General features: G+C 37.1%; 1 protein-coding gene across 10 annotated transcripts in view; it reads left to right on the top strand.

The window, feature by feature from the left end:
* Abi1 (abl interactor 1) overlaps positions 1–17,142 on the top strand; it is a 92,660-nt gene that overhangs the window by 65,025 nt on the left and 10,493 nt on the right. For 2 of the 10 annotated variants that reach the window (XM_059263687.1, XM_059263677.1), the window contains exons 4-8: positions 4,176–4,190; positions 4,898–4,998; positions 6,567–6,707; positions 10,148–10,248; positions 14,277–14,450. In XM_059263687.1, the coding sequence (XP_059119670.1) occupies positions 4,176–4,190; positions 4,898–4,998; positions 6,567–6,707; positions 10,148–10,248; positions 14,277–14,450 (532 nt within the window). Of the gene's footprint in view, positions 1–4,175; positions 4,191–4,897; positions 4,999–6,566; positions 6,708–10,147; positions 10,249–14,273; positions 14,451–17,142 lie in introns of all 10 variants that reach the window. The other 8 variants (XM_059263686.1, XM_059263680.1, XM_059263682.1 and 5 more) reach the window with 5 other exon arrangements.

Raw genomic sequence — 17,142 nt, 5'->3', positions numbered from 1 at the left:
ATCTCTGTGAGTTCAAGGCCAGCCTGGGCTACAGAGTGAGTTCCAGGAAAGGCACAAAGCTGCACAGAGAAACCTTGTCTTGAAAAACTTCAAAAAAAGCAGAAGAGGATAGAGATAACAGTCAGTTGTGAACTACTGTAAATGTGGGCGATGGGAACTGAACTCTAGGGCCTCTGCAAGGGCAACAAGAGCTCTTAACGGCTGAACTCTCTCTAGCCTACCTTTCCTGATTTTACTATTTTTAACAGTATAATATCTATGGAGGGTGTTACTTTGAAACAGCTTCAATTTTATTAAGATGAGTGAGAGCTAGAAAGAATTGGTCTCATTTTCATTTGACAATTACTGTAAAGAAATAGAGTGTACTCAGAGAAAATTCTGTTGCTGCTTTTAACTTCATATTCCAGGTAAATAGTGAAATTACTCATTCATAATTTTAAATGTGCAGAGGAAGAGAGATCTTAAGGATACAAAAGTCTTATTCTGTTTATGTTTGGTTTGGGAATATTTAAGTAGACATTTCATATACAGTATTGTTAGTTGCTAGCAGGTATATTTTGAGCTTTAAGAGTCAGAGATAGGGGGCTGGAGAGATGGCTTAATGGTTAAGAGCACAGACTGCTCTTCCAGAGGCCTGGGTTTCAATTCCCAGCACTCACATGGCAGCTCACACCTATCTGTAACTTCCAAGATCTGATATCCTCACACAGACATACATAGAGGCAAAACAACAATACACATAAAATAAGAATAAATAAATTACTTAAAAAAAAAAGAGTCAGAGATGAATTTTACAACATTCTCATTTGGAGCACATTTACATACATAAACTGTTTAACAGAGGAAGCTGAGCTTGAACAAAAGTTGAAAGTTACACAGTTGTGTAGTGAGTGGCAGGTTATATAAAAGACTCATTTCCCATTTAATTTTATTGTTCCTTCGTCTGGGAACAGATTACATATAAATGCTGAGCTTTTTTGTTTTTGTCTGTATTCTTTCAGTAGAAAGAAATGAAAATGTGTACTTAGAATACTTCTATGCACAATTATATGAGACACAGTGCATACATGGTAAATATGTAGTCATCATACACATAGATTATGCAGTACACTAGTATATCTTATCAAGGATCTTACTTAAATGTATTATTTCACATCCAGGTGTGTGATATGGTGATTAGGTAGGTTTCCAGATAGTGTTCCCAGTTGACAGTAAGGAATACTATATTAAACAATGAGGATCACCAAAGTTCTAGCAGTTTATATAAATTGGAAGATACTGCAATTTTTGCATAAGATTTTATTTGATGTTGCCTTTGAGGTCATCTGAAAAATGGCAGATACTTGTGGGAACACCAGATGTTATTGATAGAAATCAAAATCTCAAAACTTTATAGACAAACTATAGAAACGGGATTTTTTTCTTAATGGCATGGTTTAAGTATTGGCACTGTAGAATCAAGCACATTGTTTCAGGTGTGCTAGCTGGTCGTCTCTCACAGGTTAAGGTAGCTTTTCTTTCATTTTAGTTTTTGTTTTGCTTTGTTTTGTTTTTTGAGACAGGGTTTCTCTGTGTAGCTTTGGCACCTATACTGGAACTCACTCTGTAGTCCAGGCAAGCCTCGAACTCACAGAGATCCTCCTGGCTCTGCCTCCCGAGTGCTGGGATTAAAGGCGTGCACCACCACCGCCCGGCCCTCATTTTGAATTTTGACTGAACTTTTCAGTAAAAACATGGCAACATAAGCTTCCTAGTAGTGTAGGCTTGCTCAAGACTTACATATGAGTTTCCAGACTATTCATTCTTCAGTTAGAATTTGGCCAAGCTACTAGTAGATGATTTCATTTCTATAGTTTTGTTTTTAAATGTTTTTATTCTTTGTCAGTTTTATACATACACATATATTATCTTATTTATAACACTCCACCCATATTTTTGTTTTTGTTTTTGAGATAGGCTGTCTTTATATCCCAAACTGGCCTCAAACTTGCTTTGTAGCTGCTCCAACCTCCCAAATTCTAGGTTTTCAGGAGTATACCACCATCCCTGAGCTATGTGATGCTGAGAATGAAACCCAGCATTTGCTGCTCGCTCTACAAACTCTCCTAACTGAGCTACATTCCCAAGCTTTAGTTGGGGCGTCATTATTTCATTTTTAAACACTGAGATGTACTAGGCCACATCATTTTCTGAATTTGAAAGCAAATTGTGAGTTTTTATTTTTATTTTATTTTGAGGCAGAGTCTTACTGTGTAGCTCTGGTTGGCTTGAAACTCCCTCCATCGACCAGGCTGGCTTTGAATGCAGAGATCCGCTAGTCCCTGCCTCCCGAGAGCTGGAATTAAAGGCACCATACTCAGCTCCACCTCAAGCCCTCTTTATTTTATATTTTTTTTAAATTATAACTGTTTGGCCATTAGCTCAGGCTTATTACTGACTAGCTCTTACACTTAAATAAATCCATAATTCTTATCTATGTTTAGCCACATGGCTTGGTAACTTTTCTCAGTTCTGCCTTCACATCCTGCTTCCTCTGTGGCTGGCTGGCGACTCCTGACTCAGCCTTCCTCTTCCCAGAATTCTCTTTGTCTGCTTATCCTGCCTATACTTCCTGCCTGGCAACTGGCCAATCAGCATTTTACTTATCAGCCAATCAGAGCAACACACATTCACAGCACACAGAACATTCCACAGCACTTCCCCTTTTCTGTCTAATCAAAAAGGAAGGCTTTAACTTTAACATAGTAAAATTACATATAATAGATCAGTTATCAAGCAAAAATTACAGTTATAATATGTAGTCTATTTGAATTTGGCAAAATTAAAGAAAATATTCTATCTATCCTATATTTGTGAGTCTAAAGTTTCATATCTAAATCATCTTTTATCATAACCAAGGAAAGTTATAACTATCTAGTCTTCAACTACATCAAAGACCTCAGAAGGATATAATATTACCTAAGTAAACAGGAAGAGAATTGTAAGCAACTTCCAAAAATTTTGAATGATAGAGAGAGCTGGCTGTCTGGACAGTCACCCAAAGTTCTTCTGCAAATTTGGGGCATCCATTTTTAGCCCACAGGCCTAGAGTCTCTCAGTTGCTTCTCTCTGTGTCCTGTAGAATGTCTGCAAGCCCTCTGTAAAAGCAGTATGCGCTCTTAATATCTGAGTAATGTTTAACCATATGTTCATTAGTTATTTATTTTTTTTGTGGTATTAGGGTTTAATTTAGAGACTTCCACATATTAAACTACTTTTGAGCTAGCTATACCCAGCCTTAAACTGTGATTTCAAATTTTAGTGTTCAAGGTTTATATTTTTATAGTATACTACTACTCAAATAATGACTTGGGCTTTCATTATCCAATAAAGTCTTAGGTCTTGTATACTGATAATTAAAATAGCTTTATAAATCATCTGTATTATTATAGTTTAAGTCATATTAAAAATATTTTTATTTTTAATTATGCATATATGTGTGTATAGGGGTGTGTGCACATGAGTGTAGTGCCTGTGGAGGCCAGAAGAGGGCATTTGACCCCTTGTCACCTGAATTACAGGTGGTTGTGCAATGCCTCGTGTGGGTCCTGGATACTGTCACCTGCAGAAGCCATTCCATACTTTTAACTGCTGAGATGCCTTTCCAGCTCCCAATCATGTGTAATTCAGTTGGATTAGATGCATGGGTTAAATGCTGACCTAAGAAATGTTGAGGCCTACTTGTGATTGGCTTAATTAGTTGTTAGTTTCCTTAGAAAGTAACTTGTTTTTAAAAGTGCAAGTAGGTTAGACCTGGTGACAAAAGCCTGCAATCCCAGCTACCTGGAAGGCTGAGGCAAGACAATCATAAACTCAAGTCTTGTCTGGGCCACAAAGTCAGTTCACCCCCAGTCTGGGAAACTTGGTGGCTGGGTGTAGCTCATTGGTAGAGTGCTTGACTAGTATGTGTGCAGTTCTGAGTTCAGTTCCCAGTACTGTTGGAAAATAAGTGTAGCATACAAATGTTTCCCTAGTTCCTATAGATACTTTTCTTTTACAGTGTATATGAAATATGGCTGGATAAAGCTTGTTAACATAAATTCAGTAATAAAAATGTCAACCTGTCCTGTCAGATACAACTTACCTAGAATTAATTTCTACTTTTTCCCCTCTTTTTTGTTTTTGCCAACATAAAGTGGCTAAAAGCCAAGGTAAGACACATTACTTATCATTTGATCCACAGTACTTCTTCTATGTTGACAGAGGCTGCAGAGCCACTAAAATGTGAAAACTCTTATGTCTGTCTGCTTTTTCCTGTAGGATTTACATAGATTAAATATGCTCAAATTTAGATCAAATCAGCGTTTAGCCTGGCTGTGTTAATATATCCAAGATATATTGACGTTTGCACTTTAGGAACATTAATCTTGCTAACAGTTACTGCTTTGCTCATGTTTTTACAGTTGCTTTGCTTCCATTGACTTTAGAGTTAGGTTTCCCAGACGTCATATGTGATTTTGTTGCTGAATTATTAGGATAAAGATTATACTTAAGACGAGTATTTTAGCAGATTGACAGCTTTGTGGTTTACATTTATGCAATATAAATGTTTATTCAAGCATTTTAATAATCCTAATTATTGAATACAGATAAGTTTGATATCAGTGAATATGTCTGACAATAAAATATAAAATCTAGTAGTCTCACCTGTATTGTGCATAAGTTGATACGAGTAGCACAAAATGATTGGAAGAACTGAATGCAGGTGGCTTTTGAACTTTTAAAATATAATACCAAACTGTATTAGTACTGTCTGGGAATCCTTACTTCACGTTCTGATATTAAAGAAAAGACATCATGTTAAAACATCAAGAGAACAAGTTGATACAAAAATAAAATCTTTCATTCCACATTTTAGCACGGAAATAACCAGCCTGCAAGAACTGGCACATTGTCGAGAACAAATCCTCCCACGCAGAAACCACCAAGCCCTCCCGTGTCAGGCCGAGGAACTTTGGGGTATGAATTCAACTGCATTCTACCAAGAATTCCGGAGACCTAAGTGCATGTTTCCTTGTTTTGTGTTCTCTCTGGTGGTACTACCCTTTCCATTCATTTATTTTGTGAGTGTGTGCATGTGTGTAGGGAGATCAGAGAACAGCTTGTAAGGCCTGTGGGTCCTGTGATGACACTCTGGGTGTCAGCTTGGCAGGATACCATCACTTTCTGAACCGTCTTGCTGGCTGAGACTGATGTTGATTCTTCCTTCCCTAAGCAGAATCTAAAACCAGTCTGCTTGCTTTATAACCTGTGTGTATGCGTGTGTGCATGTGTGTGTTTAATGTGTACATAGGTGTACATGCATGAGTGCATGTGCATATGTGGAGCCCTGAGGACAACCTCAGGTTTTACTCTCAGGAAAGCTGCCCACTTACTTTAAGTTGAAGACAGGATCACTTATTAGCCTGAAGCTCACCAGTGAGGTTAGATTGGCTGAGTAGTAAGCTAGATTGCTTATCTCCAACTCCTTAGTTTTGGGATTGTGGGTGCCACCATGCCAGGTATTAATAATCTTTTGTGTATGTGTAAATAAGTATCATTTTTTGTTTGTGCATTTAAAAATTATAAATCTGCTTTCCGTTTTATTTTTAAATGGATTAACCAGAGAATTCCTTTCGGTGCCTCCCCGTGTGTTTATGGCCCTTTGAATAAGTGGTGTGCTTTGTGTAGTTTTCCTTAGTCTCCGTCTCCTGCTTCTCTTGTTCCATGGCACCTTACACTGAGGACCACTCAGGTGGCTCTTAGTGCACCAGCTGGTCACAGGCCCCTTCACACCAGAGTAACTTTGGAAAGCTGCAAAAGGTAGTGGTAACTTCTTGTCCCCAGTCTTGGTACTAAATGTATGAATATTTTCTAAGATGTTTCTGAAAGATTAGTTACTTGGAAATACCATATTAAATTTCTTGCTTTTGTGGAGGGGATCAGTTAGTAGCCAACTTTTCTTTGTTGTTGTTTTTTGTCCTCCTCCCCCCGAAAGGCTTATGAGTGACAAAGTTAGGTATAATGTATTTTATTATTATATATTATTAATCATTAAAAAGATTATAATCAACATTTTTAGTGATATTAGAACTTTAAATGACCCTTTCCAATAATTTTCCCAAGAAAGAGCAACAAATTTTAATTTTTATGTTAAAACAGCAAAGTTTATGTCACAGTTAAAGTTTTTGGTTCTATTACTATTAAAATTTTTTCTGTTTGTCATTAGAGAAAGAGAGAGTCAATGTGTGTAACTTGTGCTATATACTTTTTAGAGGTCAGAGAGCAGCTGTGTGTGTGTGTGTGTGTGTGTGTGTGTGTGTTCCCATGTGCAAATAAATGGGTTCTAGGGATTGAACTAAGGTCTCTAGGCTTGGGTGACAAGCACCTTTACCCTCTGGACCATCCTGCCAGTCTTAACTTTCTTTAAATTAAAATAGGAAAAAAATTCTGTTATAGTTAATTCAGATAGAGATTGCTGTAAATTTGGGAGGGGTGCTATTTTGTTTCTCTTACTCATTATCTATGTGTTCATTCTTCCTCTTTAGACGGAATACCCCTTACAAAACGCTAGAGCCCGTTAAGCCTCCGACAGTTCCTAATGACTACATGACTAGTCCTGCGAGACTTGGAAGCCAGCATAGTCCAGGCAGGACGGCTTCTTTAAATCAGAGACCAAGGACACATAGGTAAGACTTCTGTCTGAATGTTTGAACTCTTGAGAGCATATGCTGTTGACTGGTGAGTGATGATTTTTAAAGCCGCAGCACACAAATGAGGTATGACTTTAATGCTGATAGTGAATGTAAAAGGTGAGATCATTCTTCTTCATATTTCTCATCCCATCAAATTTCAGTTTTTCTTTTGAGTTTGTTTTCATTTGTGTATACTATTAGTAGGATATATTTCCTCTTTTTGATAGACACAAGTACATATTGGGAGTAAAACTAAAGAGTTTTTAGAGGCTGAAGATGTAGCTAAGATGGCATAGTGCTTGTCTACCATACGGGAAGTTCTAGATTTGATCTCCTGCACCACATAAGCAGGCGTGATGAAGTACGTCTGTAATCCTAGCACTTGGAGGCAGGAGGATATGAAGTTCAAGGTCATCCTCAGCTACATAGTGAATTTGAGGCCAGCTGGGATACATGAGGCAATGTCTCAAAAAGCAGAACCAAACAAAAAATCCAGATAGAGCTTAAATTTTTTTTGCTCTCTTAAATTTGCATATAAGGTATCCTTATGACATTTATCCTTATGACATTTTGGAACAAAGTGTGACCTCTCATCATCCCCATCCCCCTGACACAAGGATGATTTTTTTAATACATCTTTAAATGTCCTAAGGCCTGGTTAGGGTTTGTATAGCTCAGTGGTAGGCTATATCTTTAGTATGTATGAGGCTCCTGGGTTCGTTTCCTAGGAACTCCTGCCCATTAAAAAGGGCACAGGGCAAATACTCTTAAATGCTTTTAGACAAAGGGTTAAATGCCATAGAAGTTACATGGCATAATCGAATTCTTTGGAAGATTCCTGTCGCGGAGGAGGAACACTCAGCTTGTTTCTGAAAAAGATTTCTGAACAGAGTTGGTAAACTAGGCTATGTTAAAAATCCTTTAGAAAGTAGCTGCCCAAAGTGCTTTATGAAGTACCTAGCTTGGTTTATGTATGTCGCTGCTGAATTACAGGGTCAAAGTATGGTTTTTCCAAAGTGGAGGTAGTATTAGTTTAATCTTATTCAACCACTAGTTATTTAGAATGACTTTTATTAAATGCCGGTCAGAAGCAAGTAAAACATAGTATTGTTATTTTTTCCAGAAGCTCATTGTGTTGAAATACGAACATCTATTTTAAAATACATTTCTAGAACGTCATTATGTCAGGGTTTATGGGTTCTTTAATCAGTGTTGCAGATGTAGTGCCATGGCAGCCATAGATAGTCTATAAATGGATGAGCATGACTATGGTCTAGTACAATTTTACTTACGGTACTAAAATTTGAATTCCGTATAACTGTAATGTTTTGCAAATTAGCATTCCTCTTTTGAGTTTTTTCCAACTATTTAGGAAAAATAGTTAGCTCATAGGCAAAAATTGGGCTGTTGTCCAGTTTTAGCCCACAGGGTGTAATTTGTCACCTCCTATCCTTATGTTAGATAAGAAGCACTGAAGTCAGGAATTGCGGAAGAGCTGAAGTGGACAAATAGTCCTAGGTCTGACACAAAGCTGAGTATTGAGCTCCTGGCTTGAATGAGTTGAGAATTTCATATTTAAGCTAGTTTGTTCTGTCAGTGGCTTTTTTTATACCTTTTATTACAATGTGATATTCTAATTATAAATTGATCATATTGGAGAATAAAATAGTCTTACCCAGGCACTATAATTCTTTGCCTTGTTGGGTTTGTGGGCATATTGAACAAATAATACTGCTTTTAAAATACAGTGTGAACCAGGTGCTGTGGTGTGTACTTGGAAGGTGGTAGCTGGAAGATCCTTTGAGATCAGAAGTTTGGAGCTAGCCTGGGCAACATAGTGAGGGACTAGTGTGCTGGACAGTAATTAGTCTCAGCTAGAAGGACAGACCTTTGGCTCCAAGGGAAGTTTATCAGTAGCAGCTATTGTAGTCAGTGAAACCTGACTACTTTTAAACTTTGTTCTGTTCTTGCTGTGTTAGGCTCATTGTCTTACTCACTGTTCTATTGCTGTGAAGAGACACCATGATCGTGGCAACCCTTATAAAGGAAGACATTTAATTGAGGCTTGCTAAAAGTTTCAGAGGTTTTATCAGCATGGCATCAAACAGGTAGTCATGTGCTGAGAAGGAGCTGAAAGTTTTATATCTTGATTTGTTGGCAGCAGGAAGAGACAGATACTGGGTCTGGCTTGGGCTTTTGAAACCTCAAAGTCCTCACAGTGACACACTTCCTCCAGCAAGGCCTTCATCTAATCCTTCTCAAGCAGTGCCACTCCCCGATGACTAAGCATTCAAATATGTGTGCCTGTGGGGGCCATTTTTACTCAAACCACCACACTCGTTTTCCAGATAATTACTTAGAACCTTTCTTCAGTTTGCTTTTCTATATTATATTTTGTTTTGTTTGTCAGTTTCTTTCTTTGCTTGCGTTTGAGGCAAGGTCTCACTATGTAGCCCTGGCTGGCCTGGAACTTGCTATGTAGACCAGGCCTCAAACTCAAACTCATAGAGACCCACCTGCCTCTGCCTTCCCAGTCCTGGGTTTAAAGGCGTGCACCTGTGTGTCCTGCTTGTTTAATGTTTTGAAACATGGCTTTGCTGTAGAGTCCAGACTGACTTAGAAGTTAAGATACCCCTTCATCAGCCTCCTGAGTGCAGGGTTACAGGTGTGTGCCACCATGCCTGTTTCACTTTTCGGTAGAGATTGTAATGTCTTGCACATTCCTCTTTATATTATCTGTCACACTGAATTTTGAGTCTGTGTTCTCATGTTCAGTTTTGTGGTGGTATGGTTCACTGTTGTTTCTGAGGAAGAAGGAGAGGGAGACAAGCCTCACTGTGTACTCCAGGTGGCTTCAGACTTAGAGCCTGTAGCTGTAGCCAGTGATAAAAGCTGTGTGTCACCGCAACAGACTCTTTGTTGTTAATCACATCAGGCTTTAAATAGACACTTGTCAGGGTTGGGGATTTAGCTCAGTGGTAGAGCGCTTGCCTAGCAAGCACAAGGCCCTGGGTTCAGTCCTCAGCTCCGGAAAATTAAAAACAAAAACAAAACAAAAATATAAAATAAAATAAATAGACACTTGTCACTCACTGTACTGTGAAATTGTAATGCTCATACAACTCTTCAAGATTATTACCACATTAAGGCAAGGTCTTATTATGTAGCCTTGACTGGCCTTGAACTCACAAAGATCCACCTGTATCTGCCTTCAAAGTGCTGAGATTAAAGGCCAGGTAGGGTTTTTGAGTCTGGTTATGTATATGTTGGTTTCAGAGTTTTAGAAGAACAGTGAAACACGAGCACAGTTGTAAGTAGTAGGGTAAAGGTTTATAACCAAGTTAAAATGAATGTATAGTAGCTCCAGTTTATGATGACGTTTTTTAAAAATCAGTCATTAAAAACGATTTTCCAAATGCCTCTCTTCTTTGTAGTGGAAGTAGTGGAGGAAGTGGAAGTCGAGAAAACAGTGGGAGCAGTAGTATTGGCATTCCCATCGCTGTGCCCACGCCTTCGCCTCCCACTGCTGGCCCAGGTATGTTGTCTAGTACCCTCCGGTTTAGTCTGTGCTATTTGTTAACTTCATAGGGAAGCTAAAATAAGTTAATCATAGTGGATAAAAGTTATTTATTAGATTGTGATTATAGCTATAATAAAGGCTAATAACGTATTTTTAGATTAATTTTCACAAAGTTGTTGGGGTCTTACCAGCTGTAAGTGTATGACAGAGAAATAGTTTTGTTAGGTCAGTTTTGGGCCATTTTGTTTTTAGTAATACTTGTCTTTGTGAATAGTTAAGATTGAGGTTTATTATTTCAAAAGCAAGTCAATATTATATGATATTTCATTCAGAAGGTCAGTGTTGCTAAACTAATGTATTTGTGACTTTCCTAATTTATGTATGAGATTCATCACCTATTTTAGTGAAATGCAGCGACAATAAGATGAGATTTAAAAATAGGAAAATTTATTTTACCTATTTAGAAAGTAAATAAATTTAACATATTCTGGGAGAACGTTCAGTTAACCCTTTGGAATTCAGTCAGTGAAATGGAGACTTTTTTGAGATAGGTTATTTCTGTGTAGTCTAGGCTGTCCAGGAAGGAAGACTTTTACAGTATTTAAAAAAAAATAACATTTGAAAGATAAAGCATAGTGAAAAAATAATTAGAAGAAAATATTCTTAGTTTTTCAAATATATTGTTGAAGGAGAATGATCTAGTTATAAAAACAGGCTCATTTTTTGGTATTGCATTTATAAACTCAAAGGCCTTTTTACCTAGTAAAATTCTTATTCATTTGAATGTGTTTTGCATATGGATGTTTCTTTTTCTCTTTGTCTTCTTTCCAGTATGTTGCATTTCCTTGCCATTTTGGAATGCTTAATTCTGTTTTCTTATACTCTGACCTGAATCATAAACCGTTCATTGGAACGCATTTCTGTCTTGATTCCCTCTGGAGCCCTACTTCTCCTAGTGAGCACTCTGGAGGGTGAGACTGCATAGGCCTCAGGGAGCCGCTACATGACACTTTGCATATTTGCAGTAAGCTCCTGTAGCCGATAGATTGCAAATTGTTAACAGTTATTCGATTGTAGATGATAATGCTAAAGTTAAAGAATTAAGTCTAATATTAATGTCTTCTAGTGAAAGACCTTTGAACTTAACCAGTGTTCTTGACTGCAATACACAATGGTCCTATATATGGTTTATAACAAACTTAATGGAGTTTTTATTTGCTATTTATTTAGATTGAGGAAAACTAGCAGTTATTGTTAAAAAATTATTTTAAAATAACAGTGTCACTGATGTCCTTTCAGTGCATGAGACATATTTGGAACTCTGTCTTATATTCAGGCAATCAGAGGCCTGGGGTGAAGGTGGAGACAGGAAGTGGAACATGGAAAGGAAATTGTAGTTTGATACAGGGGGTGCTCTGATGCTGTCCTTTGGATCATACTTTGAAAAATTTTGATGCAGCCTAGGTTTTAAGATAGCTGAGGATGCTATGAAATAACTCTCTTGCCGGGCAGTGGTGGCGCACGCCTTTAATCCCAGCACTCGGGAGGCAGAGGCAGGCGGATCTCTTTGAGTTCGAGGCCAGCCTGGGCTACAGAGCCGAGATCCAGGACAGGCACCAAAACTACACAGAGAAACCCTATCTCGGAAAGAAAAAAAAAAGAAAGAAAGAACTCTTAATAGGATGAATTCAAATTGTTTTTTACTTGGGAAGGACTAGACTGAGTTATAAAGATTTCTACATTCTGTAGTTGATTTTCTTTACTCTTTGCTCTTTTACTCTTTGGGGGCCTGCCACCCAGCTCCCAAATCAATACACAGAAACTTATTCTTACTTAGGAATACCCTGCCTTAGCTTGGCTTATTTCTAGCCGCTTTTCTTAAATTATCCTGGCTACCTTTTATCTGTGGGCTTTTAACTTTCTTTATTCTATATACCCTTCTTTACTTCTTACTCCATAGCTGGCTGTGTGGTTGGGTGGCTGGCCCCTGGTGTCCTCTCTGCTTCTTCTCTCGCTCCCCTCTTCTTCTTTCTCCTCCTCTTTATTCTGTCTGCCTGCCAGCCCTGCCTATTTCTCTCTCTATCGGCTACTCAGCTCTTTATTAGACCAATCAGGTGTATTAGACAGGCAAAGTAACACAGCTTTACAGAACAAATGCAGCATAAAAGAATACAGCATATCTGCCTCATTAAATAAATGTTCCATAGTGTAGACAAATGTAACACATCTTAAACTAATATTTTACAAGAACATTCAATTTTGAAGTGCACAGTAATCTGGATAGGAATAATGAGGTGTCCTTTATGAGAACTGAATTTCAATTTAGGTAAAATAAACTGACAACGTTTTCACTTTTTTTCCCCCAAAACATTTACATATACCAAGGGAAAAGCATAGAGGTGAGAGAGGGAAGGAGATAATTAAAAAAAAAAAATGTGATTGGAGATAGCATTGAAAGAAAAAGTCTTTGTAAAAATAAAGTTTTTTCAGCCTGCTTAATAACTGGAACATGATCATTGAAGCCACAATGAGGTGCTATTTTTATGATCACTGGATAAGTAAAAATGAGGATGTCTCTGTGTACCAATCTGGGTGGAGATCAGACATTTCTGGTGGAGTTTGTTGATGTCGTCACTTTACAAAATTCTGTTGTTACCGAGTTAAACCAGCATTTGCTCTATTTTATCATTTTCAGTTCTAGATATTAACATTATAGTACCAGTTCTCAAAATACTAGTTCTTAAAAAGAGTTCTCCAAAGATTTTTGAGGTCAAAGCTTTCTTCATTGTTTATTTTTTTCATTCTTTTAGAGTTTTTTTTTCTAGAGGCTCCATGAAGTCATCACTTTGATGGCTTATGCAATATGACTTGCATATTAATGCATCTTACAGCTGTGCCACTTTGAATTCAAATATGGTCATTATATAGGTGTAAACCACTCCAAGGATAGCTTGTGGGGGTCCTCTAGTTTTTCATTTTTAAGAGTGGACGTTTGCAAACCACTTATTTAGAGCAATAGGCCCGACCAGTCATTCTCATGGAGGAAGGAGGTAGAGGTCTCAGTCCTCGGGCCCTGTCCTAGACCTACTTAGTTAAAACTCTGAAGACGGGACCCAGAAGTCTCCATTACAGCAAGCCTTCAAGGGGAGACTATCATCAGGGCTGAAGCTCACGAACAGTTGGCCTAGGGAAGTTCAGGAACTATATTTAGCAATGTTCATTCATAAGGAAGAATATTTTTTAGTTGTGTTAAGAATAGCACCTCAATACAATGTTTAATAACAGTAATTATTAGCAGTTGTTAAAAAATCAGAAAAATATACTTGACTGACAGTTTATATTGTTTTATTACTTAACCTGGATTATTTAGCTAGATAGAATTTTGAATCACATTCTGAAACTCCTGGCTGTGGAAAGGAAGTTGTTTATGAAGCATTTATGAATGACCTACAGCTAATAGCTTTTTATTTCAGGCTATCTGTGGTACTAATTTTGTTGGAGAAAGTTTACATATAAAACTCTATATAGTTGTTCTTCGTTTCCTCGGATGATTGATTCTTGGACACCCCCACCTCCAGTAAATACAAAATTCTTAGATATTCAAGTTCTTTATCAAAAATGGCATGATGCCTGAAGGCAGCTTACACATAGACTCCTTATTATATTTTAAATTATCTCTAGGTTACTTATCATACCAATATAATGTAAATGGTCTGAATAGTTGTTATTGTGCATTGTTTAGGTAACATTCTGAAATGCACATGCAGATTACATGTAATATTAGCAAAATAGCATTTGGGATTGTACTTTTGCCAAAGGTTTAATAATAATATACCACGTTCACTTTTGTAGCTCTTCACTCTGGCTGTTTCCCTTGTTTATAAACTTTAGAAGTAGAGCTAATTGAATTTTATTATCCTTTTTCTTTATTTTGTGCTGCGGGCTTTACAAAGTAATAAGAACCCCCACCCCACCCCTTTGTTCTGCCACTTCGGGTGTTTATAATGCTTTGTTGGTTGCCTTTAACTAATGCTTTTCAGCAGCCCCTGGCTCAGCTCCTGGTTCCCAGTATGGCACAATGACCAGGCAGATTTCTCGACACAACTCTACCACTTCTTCGACATCTTCTGGTGGATATAGACGAACTCCCTCTGTGACTGCCCCATTCTCTGCTCAGCCTCATGTTAATGGAGGTCCACTTTATTCTCAAAATTCAAGTAAGCTTGTGTTTTGCAGGCATACAGAAATAGTGGAGCTCCTTTTGAAGGAAATTATTTGAAACTGTTATTATTAACTGTGATAGACAACAATTTAAGCCACACTATTTCATGCTTATTTTTGTTTTTTGTTTTTTGAATGTTAATCATTGAATAACCATCTTAAAAGCAACTGTTTATCACTTACTCTCCAAGGTTCACTTGAACATACTTAATCTAGCCAAATTCAATAAATGCTTTAATGCACTATTATTATTACAGTATAATTTGAACTAGAGAACAAAACAGTAAAATTTTATGGGCATGATTTTGATGGTTCAGTAATGATACAAAGACACCAACATAGTCAAAGATTTTTTTAAAAATAATAAAAAGAAATTGCTGGCTATCACTTCTAAGGTTTTGGGCTTCTTTTGAAATGCTTTCAATTGAAAACATTTACAATGCCTGCTTACTTTCTCTGTCTGAATAATTCTAATGGATGGGAAGGATCTTTTGATTTCTTCTGTTCCCTTCAAATTGCACATCCCAATACTAATTACAGCCAGTGTTTAAAAACGTAGAGTTAGAAAGTAGACATAGAATTAGAAAGAAAAGGTTTGAATATCTGAGGATAGTTACTGAGTTCACTTTCCATGTTAAGATGCTAAATCCAAAAAGGAAACTATTTGAAATAAGCCTGTTGTGCAGTATTTATTTTTGCCATGAAGTTAGTGGGTATGGACCAACAGATTTTTCTATGGCAGCTTTTTTCTCTTTTAGGTGTTTCTAGAACTGAATGTCCTATAAAAAGAATGGTGACTACTCTGTATTTACATGGGATTTTGCTTGGTTCTTTTTGTTTGTGTTATGTGTGTGGTTTTTATTTTGTTTTTCTTTTAGCAAGGCCTTCCTTTGTAGCCCTAACTAGCCTGGTGCTGCCCACCGTATACTGGCCTTGAACTTGCAGCCCTCTTGCTGTTGGGCTGACAAACAAGCACCACCATGCCTGACTTAAGTAGAACCTGTTGGTCTTTGTTTACATTTTGAGTTACAGCAAATCGAAAAGTGCTTTCGCATAAATGTCTGTATTCACAGAGAACTCCAGGTTTATGCAACCTTTTTCCAGACTAGAATTTTCATTCGGGCTACTAAGAAATATTAAACTATTAGCTGATCTTTTACTTCACACTCCCCTTGGTGTCCTGTTGGGTTTGAATGGTAGTTTAGTGTCTAAATAGATCACAAATCAATCATTTATCACTAGGTTTTTGTTGTTGTTTTGCTGTTTTTGAGACAGGTTGTCCTAGAACTTACTATGTATATCAGGCTGACCCTGGATTCAGAGATCTACCTGCCTGTTTCCTGAGGCCTGGGATCAAAGGCATGGGCTTCATAACAAATTGGTTGTTTATCCCACCAGTTTCATGAATTTCTTTCCATGTTCTGCTTTTTTAGATCACATCCTTATGTTCACCCTCCATACACACACTTTGTTTTTTAATTTATTCTGCAAATAGGGTTTTTATTTCACCAATCCAGGCTTGACTAGTTTCACAAATGTTTGTGGGACTGTTCCTTAGTGAATATCTGTATTTTTTTTGAAAGTGGAAAGCAAGCTTGGCTTCAGGTATTGAGTGTATTTTGTTTATCCACTTGTCCTTCGGTATGAGCTGCTGGTGTAGTTTGACTGGTGTGTTTAGTGTTGTGATGTGCACATTTTTCTCTCGTGTAGATGTGCTGGTGATGAGCATCTTCAGAGCATATCTTGTCTTTGTCCTCCCACCACTAACAAGCATGACTAGCCGTTAAGGGTTGTTCTAAAAATTATTTGGCTAATGGGATGCTCTTGGTTGTTTTTGTTGTTTTAAAACCAATACCCTCTAACCCTTTAACAAGTCTTCTCTGTAACAGAATGAAAGAAGACTAGTTTCTGTTAGTGAACTGAATGCTATTTTTAGATCTGTTGGACTTTTAGTGCATATATATATATATATATATATATATATATATTGCACTAATTTTGAACTTGGAACCTCTTTCATATTTTTATACTTACCAACAAAATTTGTGTCCTGCATTAGATGAAAACTGTTTTGATATAATGATCTTGGGAACCAATAATGTTGTTTTTCTTGGTTAATATATCATCACTTGTTGGTGACCACTACTAAGCCAGATCTTTCCATTTAAACCTGTTGACTTTTAGAGTCATCTTTAGCAGTTACTGTCTTGTTAAAATGAGACAGAGTAGTAAACATGAGTCTTTGCTTCTAGTTTGTGTCAATCTTCCACACATTTGTTAGCCACATGAACATTTGATATCAATTTCCTATAAAGTATCTCCTGAAAAAAGGTTACATGTTTCAAACCAGCCAATGTCTCATTAGAAATTAATATAATGCAAATAATTGTACATTTTGACTGATTAGAGATTAAGTTTCCTTTTTCAGTATCCATAAAAAGACCATCTTTGATAACTTCCCTTGAGAAACTGAATAATCACAGGGTACATGGAACATTCTTGTCCCTTAGTAAGTTTAGGGCTGATTTCTTACAAATAAAGCTGCCAACTTAAAATGTAACAGAAATCGTATTTTGTAAGCAAGAGTGTTTCCCAGAAAGGTGTTTAAATTTAGATATATAAGAACCTTCTTTAAAGGAAATTTGTGATTAATGTATTGATTTATCTATGTATTTATACAGGTGATCA

This window comes from Peromyscus eremicus, chromosome 5 (assembly GCF_949786415.1).
Source record: "Peromyscus eremicus chromosome 5, PerEre_H2_v1, whole genome shotgun sequence".
Lineage (NCBI taxonomy): Eukaryota > Metazoa > Chordata > Mammalia > Rodentia > Cricetidae > Peromyscus > Peromyscus eremicus.
This window is presented reverse-complemented; position numbering and strand designations above follow the sequence as displayed.